The sequence below is a fragment of the Perissodus microlepis genome, chromosome 3 (assembly GCF_051167445.1).
Source record: "Perissodus microlepis isolate ML-2025 ecotype Zambia chromosome 3, ASM5116744v1, whole genome shotgun sequence".
Classification (NCBI taxonomy): Eukaryota; Metazoa; Chordata; class Actinopteri; order Cichliformes; family Cichlidae; genus Perissodus; species Perissodus microlepis.
Genome location: NC_140463.1, coordinates 14,202,795 through 14,214,198, shown reverse-complemented (window position 1 = coordinate 14,214,198; position 11,404 = coordinate 14,202,795). Strand labels below are relative to the sequence as shown.

Sequence of the window (11,404 nt, the reverse complement as noted above, 5' to 3'; positions counted from 1 at the left end):
GAATAAAATAAACAACAGAATTCATGCAAAACAAATAGATTACTTGTTCGTGACTGTTTTGTGTTTTGCCTATTTTATGTTTTTCGAGATCATGCTTAGCCCTCTGGTCACTTACTACAGTAAGGGGGGTGGGGGTGCACACAACCAGTCAGTTTTAACAGCTGTGAAATTAACATAAGAAACATTTTTCACCACCAAATTCAGTTCAGTGGGTGGGTCAGTGTGCTGTTCAGTGGGCCATTCAGTGGGTTGTTCAGTAGGTCGTAAAAGTGGATCTTTCATTTGGGGGGGGGGGGATTCCCATTCATTTCCTATGGCGGTCAATTTTGAGTGGGAACACCACAGAACAAAGTTCATTAAAACACTCAAAATTCAACGAAAAAGGGGCTCATCACTTTCATATGTTCAAGTGTGTGTAGTGTGTAGGAAATCGTAGGGCCTTGAGGCAATCGGATGTAAAACACAATATTTACTTATTTATTTATTTATTTATATTTTTAATCAGTCAGATTTGACCCAAACACAACAGGAAGCTTGGTGATATAGTGCTAGAGTTAGGGTTTGGTTAACATCTGTTCCTTTTTAGAGAATTTTTGTAAGCCTGGAAACTTACAAAGTAAAATCTCTTAATAGAAAAAGTAAAAATAGGCTTCACTTAAAATTCAGCATATTCCAATATTCAGCGCATGGTTAAAACAAAATCCCCCTCAAGACTTTAACATTTTGATGTGTTGTCTGAAGGTCAACTTCCTCCATCATCATCTTCATGATCACCATGAAGATGCTTGCTGTGTCACTTACACTCTGCACTGTCCTGGCGATAAGCCAAGCCATTCCGATCAACCCCACCATGTCCTGGGATAAAGGCCATTGTTACTATGAAAGAATGAATTGCTCAGACCTCACTGGATCATTCTGCCCTAAGTGTGATGACGATGGAAACTTCCTTCCAAGGCAGTGCTCGGGGTCTACCGGGTACTGTTGGTGCGTTGACATCATGAGTGGAAAGAAGATACCGAATACAACAACACCACCTGATACCCCACCTGTTAACTGCAGTGAGTGGCTTTAGCAATGTGTACCCACATTACACTAAGTCATTCAAAAGCAGAAACCTGTACAAGACAAGTAAAAACATGTGCAATATAATGAACAGATCTAGAACACAAAATGTTAAAACATAAGTATAACTGTGCTTTTTTAATTTTGTTGATTTGGACTTTGTTTTTGTTTTTTTAAATTTGATTGTTTTTAAGTGATAGGGGACTCAGACTGCCCAGACGGCTGGTCTCGATTTGGTGACCGGTGTTTCAACTATATCAGCACCCCAAAGACATGGACTGAAGCTCAGGTGAGCTCTCATAGAGATGATGAATACAACATACTATTCATTCAGTTGTTCATATGTATTGTAATAAATACAAAATGGCTCCCACCAGATTTTTTGTCAGTTCGATGGCGGCAACCTGGCATCCATTCACAGTTATGAGGAAAACCACTTTGTCCAGTCTTTGACCAGAGGGGACACAGACAACTTCCCAGAAACCTGGGCTGGTGCCACTAGCGCCGTCCATGTATGGATATATTTTTTTTAAATCAGTGTTATAATCCATGCCTGTACACTTAGTCAGGATTGAAATCTGACAACTTAAGTGGAAATTAAATAGTTGCAAACTTAAACACTACCAAAATCCCACCTAAGATATAACTATGCAAGTTAACTATCTGTATTTATGTATGTTTGTGTCTGTCCATAGCCTGGTTTTTGGATGTGGATTGATGGCTCCAAGTTTTACTATGAAGACTGGTGCGATGATGACGATCATGATGATACGAGTGAAGAAGACAGCCATGACAATACAACTGAAGAAGACAGTCATGGCAAAATTAGTAAGAAAGACAGCCATGATGATACAAGTGAGGAAGACAGCCATGATGATACAAGTGAGGAAGACAGCCATGGCAAATCCAGCAAGAAGGACAGTCATGACGATACAAGTGAGGAAGACAGCCATGGCAAATCCAGTAAGAAGCCCAGCCATGACGATACCAGTGAGCAGGACAGTGAAGATGACGATGATGACGACCATGACAACACCAAGAAGACAGCTAGCATCTGCATGAAGATAAATTGCCATTGTAATGCTATAAACACACATAAACACACACACATGTACACATACCAACAAACTAATACGAATACAGATAAAGTTAGCCTGCTGTTATTCTTACTTATGTTCTAAGTGGAGATAAAAATGTCAAGGTGGGTTTTACATTACTTTACAAACTACAGTTTACAAAAGAGTGTAACTAGATAAAGGTGTTCATTTAGTACACCTATATTGGGGGAAAACTAGCCAGTAAGTACACATGCATTGCTGGGGCAGTTAGCACACATATATTATAAGTAGACTAGTCAAAAAGCACATCTGTATTATAGTGACACGAGTTAGCACATCTGGTCAGTTAACATATCTACATCTCAAATACACTGATCACTTAGAACATATACACAGCAAGGACAATATATGGATTGGGTTTACCATTAATGTATTTTATTTACACACTTTTTGTACTTTAATATCCTAAAGGAAAATCAAAGTCATTCACATCCTTTGAGTAGGTCTAAGGTTGAAAAATACTCTGCATTAGCTGATTACTAATGTTTGCTAGGTGCCTGACAGTGAGCTAGAATCTTAAGCATGCTCTTAAGACCTTCATGTTTTCCCCACACCTCATCCAAAGCAAAGTTTTTAGAAACATTTAGAAAATAGCTCGGTCAGATTCACCTTTGCCAATGTATTGACATAAGAGCAGCCACATATTCAGTCACAAAGAATCTACAAAATGACCCTGACTGATAGTAGGATCAGCTAAAACACACAATTTATAATTCCAGTTTGAAATTCTTAAATTCACATTTGTTTTTCTTGTTTTTGCAGATAATCTGAAGTGGTGCACTGCAACCTGCAATGACGCCTTCCCATTTGTTTGTTCGAAAAGGATCTGAACTCAGACCAGAGGATGAAAAAACCAAGAGACTTTTAAAAACCAAGAGTCTTGGCTATACGCACTACATGTGACAGCCCCACAAAATTTGTTTCTTACTATTTTTTGTTTTGTTTTATGTTTTTAAACGTAATCAATAGGTATTAAAAACATCTTTTAGGGGTAGTTTTTGTTGTTCAACCAGTTGTTTACTCAATTTGGTTCAGTTCTAGATATAAATCCAAATCATTTGTGCATGTGAACTTGGATCAAATTCTTCCAATAATCTATTTTTGTATAATCAAGCATGTTTCAATTACTCTAAGTATAAAAAACACAATAAAACAAAGCAACACAAATGAATTGTGTTTATTGTCACACAATAGAAATCTGGTCCAACTAAACCTAATGTCTTTGAAAACCTACATTGTAGGGACATACATTGATCAGAAAATCTGCCCTCTGAGGACACTATTTGATTGACATTCCTACATCATACATACACTGATTACACCTATATTGTGTCAGAAAAAATCTTTTCATACAGTGATATGTTACCATATTTGTTTATTTGGTTAAGACACAAACCATTCAGTTAACACACTAACATCATGGAGATATCAATTAATTCCCAAGCCTACTGTGTGGGGATGCTGATCAGTCTCACCCAGCAGCTACTTTAAAACCACCTGTTTACAATAATAATAACTTTAAAATAACTTAGATTTCTATAGCACCTTTCAGGAAACCCAAGGATTCTTTGCACAAGAGTATCTAGTAGTTAAAAAGGCTCGAGGTTAAGTTTTGTTTTGTTGAAGAGGTGAGTTTTGAGAAGTTTCTTGAACGACTCCAGTCAGTCTTCCAAGAAAGGTATTGTGACTCTTATATGGGAGAGAGTTGCAGTGGGTGGGGGCAGCCACACTTCAGTACAAAGTAACAATGTACTAAAAACTAGGTTAAAGAACAAAGGTTTTTAATACATTATACTTACTTTGTCTAACAGCACACATTTGTGCACGCATGACTCTGTGTTGATTTTAGTGATTTCATAACATTGTACAATGTACCCTTTTGGACTTAAACAAATATCAGTTGTTTCAACATCCTAACCTCCAATCAATGCATGACTCACTGCAACTTCTTCGGGAAAACCGTAAAACTTTTCTCACTGTACATTTTCTGCATTTTCCTAATGAAAACAACAAAAGTAAACAGGAACCAAGGAGAGCTGGGGACAGTTCCCAACACTAAACACGCTTCACACTTCAAAGAATACATTATATAATTTCTCCTCTTTAATATTATGTTTTTGATATTAAAGGACAGTTAAGGCCACTACGTTTCTAACCAATCTGCCACTCCTGAAACTAAGAATTTCAAATGTTATTTTAAAGCAATGATGCTTTTGCTGCTATCATAACATTGTTCTGAAAAAGTTTCACTAGATAGAAACAGCTTTTTAAAAACACAAGTTACCACATTTTGTGGCATTCTGCCTTTCGGCCCCTTTGCCCTTTTGTTCATTTACATTCCCCAGACTTACCTAGTGTGGCAGTGACTAAGATTGGGTAACTGTCCCAACAGTTACGGAACAGATCAATACAAGTGGGGGAGGACGCCTACGCATGTGCAGAGATGGAGGATAAATATGTGGTAAAATCAAATGTCTGGGAGAGAAAAGGCAGTTTGGACAGAGTGTGACAAGACTAACTTCATAAAGTACACCATGAAGATACTGCTGTTGGTTTATCTGTGTGTGTATGTCACCTGGGCACAGGACCTTGAGTTTGATAACGAAGAGGATGATGACTTGGTGAGTATGTGTCTAAAGCGGAAACGTTTTTATATCACACATTTTTTTGATTAATTCATTTGATGAAAGGACATAGTCAATAAAATATATTAAACTTACTTTCATAGTGTATCAGTTAGTTTTTAAAAGAGTGTACACTGTGTAAAGATCTATGTTTAAAATTTCAGCTGTGTTATTATCAAAATATCTACCTGTCTATCTGTTATGTTATTTTATGAAATACATTTCTTCACAAATTGGGTCTATTTTTACTGAGAAATGCTAGACTTGAAAAAAATGCATTGCTTGTTTTGTTTTATTTTTATTTATGTATCTATTTTGGTTGGGTTTATCTTTTATTTGCTTTGCACATATTAGAACTTCTCAATTCTAATTCTCAATGGACAAATGGTGCTAAAACATAGATTACACATAATTTTAAAAAATAAGATCTACGTTAGGAGCTAAATTTGTTTGGGAGAAATTGAAACATGTTTTTGAAATAATTTCAAGTTTTACTTTTTAAATACAGTTCTTACCAAATTTGTCTGACCACCACCGAATGTTTTGAGGTTTTATGCCAGTTCTGCCCTAAATTAAGAGTAGTAGTACTGGTAATTACCAGAATCAGAATTTTTATGTTTATCATATGATTAATCCACCAGTATGCGTAAAATCTCTAATCAAAATTGCGTTGTTAATGCTAAGATATATTTTTTGGAAAACAATATTGTTGATAGTAATATTGATATCCATGAGTTTTCCAATTTACTGTTTTAGAAAAAGCACACTGTTATTTTATGATCAAGGTGACAAGTTACATTTATATACTTACAGTACTGAAAAGAGAGCACTCTATATGCCATAAAAAGAATGGCATAAACAAGTTTTTGATGTATTTATAAAATATTTTGGTCAGAGGGCCTGGTGGTGCCAGTGTCCGGCAGCCTCGGCAGCCTGTCAGTGCGCCCCAGGGCGGCTGTGGCTACAATGTAGCTTGCCATCACCAATGTGTGAATGTGTGTGTGAATGAGTGGATGATTGTGTATAGTGTAAAGCGCTTTGGGGTCCTTAGGACCAAGTAAAGCGCTATAAAAATACAGACCATTTTACAGACCATTTATTTGTGCTTCCTCATTTTTGTGACGTGGTCTAATAAATGTAGCATTTTTTTTAACATGATTTAATTAACCCAGATCTGTAACAATTTGAAATAAATAATCATATATGTTTATGGCATACATTGTTTCTTTAATTTTAATATTTTGGTTGTCCAGCATAGTTTTATAGTATTCTCACTGCCATGATTTCATTTGAAATATGTCTTTAAAACAACATTTATGAAATGAGAGGAAATTTGTTACTCACAGCAGTTTCTTAAAATCTTCCACAGGCAACACCGGAATCAAATGGAACAGCTGTAGATGCTCGTGGTCACCGCCCACTACAAAAGGGCAGGGAGACCTTCACTGGAAATAGATATGCCCCTCCTCCTGTCAGCAGTGGTAGCAGGTAAGGCTTTTTTTTTAAATAAATGAAATAAAAACAGTGAAAAGAAACAAAATCTAATGCAGCCATCCTTATGATATAGATGGGATGTAATTAAATCTTATAGTATAAAATTGGCAATAAAATTTCGTTAATAATAAAATTTTGTGAAATACAGCAAAGTGGCATGATGTGGTCTGCGGTGCCACTGTAGGGGATACAAATAACAAATAATCGCCGGTATATTTGTGTGTGTTTTGTGTTTTTTTAATTATTTTTTTCATTAAGGTATCGTGGGCGCCCCACTCCTGCTCCAGTTGGTGGCCGACAGATGCAGGAGAAAGTTGAGCAGCCCGAGGCAGGAGGATGTACACATGCTTCAGAGGAGATGGTAAAAAAAAAAGATAATAGTAACACACATACAATTAAATACAGGCCAGTGGTCTTAGGTGATGTCAGGACCAGAATACTTTCCAAGAGGAAATTATGTGGTCACAGTTGCTCCAGTACAGTAAGAAAAGTTCCTAACTAAACACAATTGATTAACACAATATATTGCGTAGTTACAAAATGTAACAAAATAGGTTTAATGGATACAAATAGCTCTAATATGAATATCCCAGTATATTGCACAACTATATAGACATTAAGGTGCCCTTATTATTTTACTGTCATACTGTACTTTGATATTTTCTCTGTAGAGGATGTGCAGATAGTGAGGATATGCAACTATTTGGTCCAACTAGTTACTACAATGAAAAGTAAAAAGTGCAAATTTTAGTGTTCAGTTTATTATGAATGTACAAATAAAATGCAAAGTCTGCCAAAATTAGTTGATCAATGTTTGCTTCCATGCAAACTATGGGATAACCGCAGAAAGAAAGCACCATATGCCTATTTGTGACCAGGTTCACCTAGCTGAAAACTAGCAGTTTCCATCAAAACTCTGCCAGCTGTCCAAAGAATGCACAATTGGTCTGTGACTGGGGTGTTCTTGGGAGACTTTTAATTGCTGATGTTAACTGTAGTTTTTTATTGCCTTTAAGTTACATTAATAAGCTTCTTTGAAGTCAGAAAATTAGAACAAAGTCAAAGAACATGTATTTTAGTGACTCAAGATAAGTTAGCTTAACTTGTTTTGCTTTTGTCCATCAGGGTGTTTTGTGTCCCACTGGCTGCGATCTAAAGACAACGTTGCAGAAGCAAGAGAGAAATGTCAAGAGGGTAAATCAAACTTATGCAATCATTTAAACGGCGGTAATTGTCATCTTTGAGATCTTTCCAAGCAAACATTAGCAAAAATGTTTGCTGCTATGATTAGCAGAATAAGGTTTGGTTTGGATATGAGTTTAAACCAACTATGGGAAATCATTACTTTGTGAAAAAACTAAGTTCAACCTCCTGTATTTTTTTTATTTTTTGCAACTGTTTTACACAGAGCATTGACGAACTCAAGCCTCAGGTGAATGATTTGTCCCAGTCCTCCAACACTGTCTTCAACTACGTCAATGGCATTTCCAACTCGCTGAGGGAGAGGCAAAGACTATCTAACGGTGCGAAAGAAATTTGCAATATAACACTGAAAATGTAAAAAAAAAAAACAAAAATTATTTATAACTATGACCTAATTAAATTAATTTGTACTGAGATTACAATATATTAATTATAACTAATTGCCAGTAATTCTGCGAGTGTTACAAGTTAATAAATACAACAAATACAATGAAATACAGTGAATCACATCTAATTAAATACAACATTTTTAGAAAGGAAGCAAAAAAGTTTCTATGGTAACAATTAAACACTATTGGTTTATAATAGTTGTTTCATTAAAAACGCCTGCCTTAAAATAATATCTGAAAATGTGAAATGCTGAACATGTTTTTTCTGTTTCCTTGTGCTCTTAGACAACAGTAGGGTAGTTAGTCAGTACACCGACCGAGTGGAGGAACAGCACGCCTACATCAAAGAGATAGTGGATACTGTGTTCCCTTCCAATATCAGATTATTGCAGGTAAATACAAAGTGACATAGTACTATACATATAATAGTATAATTATAATGATACAGTGTGTCTTTCAAGTTTAGGAACCATGTAGACTTTATATGATAGAAAATGAGAACAAAAACAGTACAATCAGCCTTGTTCTAATTTATTACATGTCATGACTCCAGGGGGTCCTGGACAAAATCAAGCTGAAGATACAGAAGCTGGAGAAGGCCATCCAGGCCCAGAGGGATGAGTGCAAGACGCCATGCAAGACTAAATGTCCCATACCAGTAGTTTCTGGTAAGAAATGACAAAAAAGCTAGAGAGAGGCTACTTGCTGTAAACTCAAACACTTAAGACTATCATGACCTGAATGACTTAGAAGCTCCACAGATGTTAAAGCTTTTTCTTTTGTTTGTTTTAGGTAAAGAGTGTGAGGACATCTTCCGTCGGGGAGGAGTAGATTCCCAGATGTATATGATCCAGCCTGATGCCTTTTACCCTCCATACAAGGTTTTCTGTGATCAGGCCTCCCAGAATGGAGGTGAGACTTTTCTTTGATCACTACTGTGAAATAATGGTTTTCAGTTAAGGTTTGTCTTTTTTACATTTCCTTTTTAAATTTGTTCCCAGGATGGCTTCTTATCCAGAATAGGCTTGACGGCAGTGTTGACTTTGGTCGACGCTGGGACGAATATCGCCGTGGATTTGGAAATATTGCCTTTGATTCTGGCAAGGGTCACTGTGCGACTCCTGGTAAGAGAGTTAAAACACAAGACAAAAATGTACTGTAACCTTTTCTTAATGGTTACACTTATTTCTGGTCAGCTACTGTAATATACCTTCTTACATGCCTAAAGGTGAATACTGGCTGGGTAATGACCGTATCAGTCAGCTGACTAAGATGGGCCCAACTGAGGTTCTCATCGAGATGGAGGACTGGACAGGAGCCAAGGTGAGTTTTTAAAGGGATTGGCAGGTGCAAGAAATTACCATAGGATTAGTGAAAAAGTTTAAGCATGATAATTGTAGACTCCTGTGAATTTTAAATGTAGAAATTTGTTTATTTGATAATAAAGAAAATTGTGTACAGTTTTGAATAGTTGATCTAAAAAAAAGAAGCAATTTCAAAAATTTTTTTTTGGAATTTAGGAAATTGGAATTTGCATTAATGGTTAGGGTCTAATAGTTAATTATCAGGAAGACATGAATGCAATATTACATAAATATCTACAAGTGTTTTCACCTACTCCTTCTAATGACTATGTCAGTTAGGAATTAAATTAAAACTGGTTTCTGCTTTTAATCAGGTCCATGCCCAGTACAACCAGTTCACTGTCCAATCAGAGACATCCAACTACGTGCTTGCTGTTGGTGGTTATTCTGGTAATGCTGGCAACTGTTTCCTGGAAGGATCTCTTGAGCTCTTTGGTGAAAACCGTACTATGACCATTCACAATGGCATGATGTTCAGTACCTACGACAGAGACAATGACAACTGGTAGGTATCCTAAAAAAAGTAAATAATAACTTATTACTTAAAATATAAATACTAGAATACTAGCTGTAATAGCTAATTATCATGTTACTAAAATGTAAAGAAATCAAGCCCATCTTAGCATTTTGGATGACCCACAAATTTACACAACTCAGTCTGTTAAATATGTTCAAAAGGATTTTGATTGCTTTAACACCCCTCTATAAACTAAATGTGGCAGTAGTTAATACATCTACCAGCATCTAAATGTAATGTAATTAATAATAACAATAATAACAATAATAATGATAACAATAAATGTGTAATAGTATGTAATAAACGTAAATGGTAATAACTCAGATTTAGAATTTTTCAGAAATATCACATTTTAACTTTACTCTTCTTGTCCGTACCAATCAGGACCCCTGGTAATCCCACCAAACAGTGCTCCAAGGAGGATGGAGGTGGCTGGTGGTACAATCGCTGCCACTCAGCCAATCCCAATGGGCGGTACTACATTGGAGGAGCCTACACACGACAGATGGCCAAGCATGGCACAGATGATGGTGTGGTGTGGATGAACTGGAAGGGCAGCTGGTACTCGCTCAAGGCTATTAGCATGAAGATCAGGCCTTACTTTGCCTCCAGATAATCCAAGAGTGTTGATGCACATAACATATAAAAGAAGGTGCCAAAATAAATGGTATATGACATGCAGATTTACAAATAACTAACACTAAGTGTCAACAAACTGTAACGAGAACTAAAAAACAAGGCTATAATAATGCAGGAGCAATGCAAGTATTAAAAATATGTTGGGGATGTCAGATAAACTTGTTACCAACAAAAGTAAGAGAAAAAAACCTAATTAGTTGTGAGTAAATATGCTGCGATCTGTCCTTTTTTGTTATGTGTGACAACTATAAGGATGAGTTGATGCAAACTGTCCTCGACTACTCAATAAACACATTGAGGAACATATTATATTGTTTGTGTTGGTTATTTCCAGTGTTGGGTAAGTTACTTTAAATTAGTAACTTAGTTACATTACTAGTTACTTCTATCAAAAGTAACTCAGTTACTTCAAGTTACTCGTTACTTTCAGAGTAACTAGTTACTAGGGAAAGTAACTTTGGTTTTACTCAGAATTCTCTTGTTAATGTGTTGCTTCCGTAACTGGATACCCAGCAAGATTGCCAGTCTTCTAGCTTGCTTACTTGCCACAAGTGCACTGTGCCACCTACCAATAGAAAGGAAAAAAATAATGTGCACATTTCCACGAGAGAAATCCCACGCCTGATTCTATCCTAGCCTGCTTTTTACATCCAACACAAAAACTGCAGTCGTGGTGCTTTCGCTTGTACTCAGAACTCGGAAATTCTGCCTTCTGAATAGGAAGATGTAGGTAACACCAGACTGCAGATGAGCTGCATACAGAGCTGGACTGGGACAAAAAAATCGTCCCGGGGAATTTGACTAGAGACCGGCCCACCATTATAGGAAAAATCATAAAGCCTTTGAATGAAAATAAACACTGTTGTGACAGTGATGTACACTGTTCTGATGGTATATATGTATCAATCTATCAATTGTTTGTTGCAAGACTCAGATAATTATTTTTTTTAAAAGTGAGACATTTTAAATGAGAATAAGAAAGTATTTCCTTGTG

General features: G+C 36.3%; 2 protein-coding genes across 2 annotated transcripts; both read left to right on the top strand.

The window, feature by feature from the left end:
• Nucleotides 1-747: 747 nt before the first annotated feature.
• Nucleotides 748-3,038, top strand: LOC146390060 (uncharacterized). The gene is made up of 5 exons (XM_084923146.1): nucleotides 748-1,058; nucleotides 1,257-1,351; nucleotides 1,440-1,574; nucleotides 1,758-2,139; nucleotides 2,943-3,038. Exons 1-5 carry the CDS (start codon nucleotides 767-769, stop codon nucleotides 3,008-3,010), a joined length of 972 nt encoding a protein of 323 aa, XP_084779272.1. The 5' UTR covers nucleotides 748-766; the 3' UTR covers nucleotides 3,011-3,038.
• Nucleotides 3,039-4,636: 1,598 nt separating this feature from the next.
• Nucleotides 4,637-10,716, top strand: fgb (fibrinogen beta chain). The gene is made up of 12 exons (XM_084923145.1): nucleotides 4,637-4,801; nucleotides 6,174-6,292; nucleotides 6,557-6,659; nucleotides 7,424-7,492; nucleotides 7,707-7,821; nucleotides 8,176-8,282; nucleotides 8,444-8,558; nucleotides 8,683-8,802; nucleotides 8,892-9,014; nucleotides 9,119-9,213; nucleotides 9,569-9,759; nucleotides 10,156-10,716. The coding sequence occupies exons 1-12, from the start codon at nucleotides 4,652-4,654 to the stop codon at nucleotides 10,385-10,387; spliced, it is 1,539 nt and encodes a 512-aa protein (XP_084779271.1). The 5' UTR covers nucleotides 4,637-4,651; the 3' UTR covers nucleotides 10,388-10,716.
• Nucleotides 10,717-11,404: the final 688 nt, after the last annotated feature.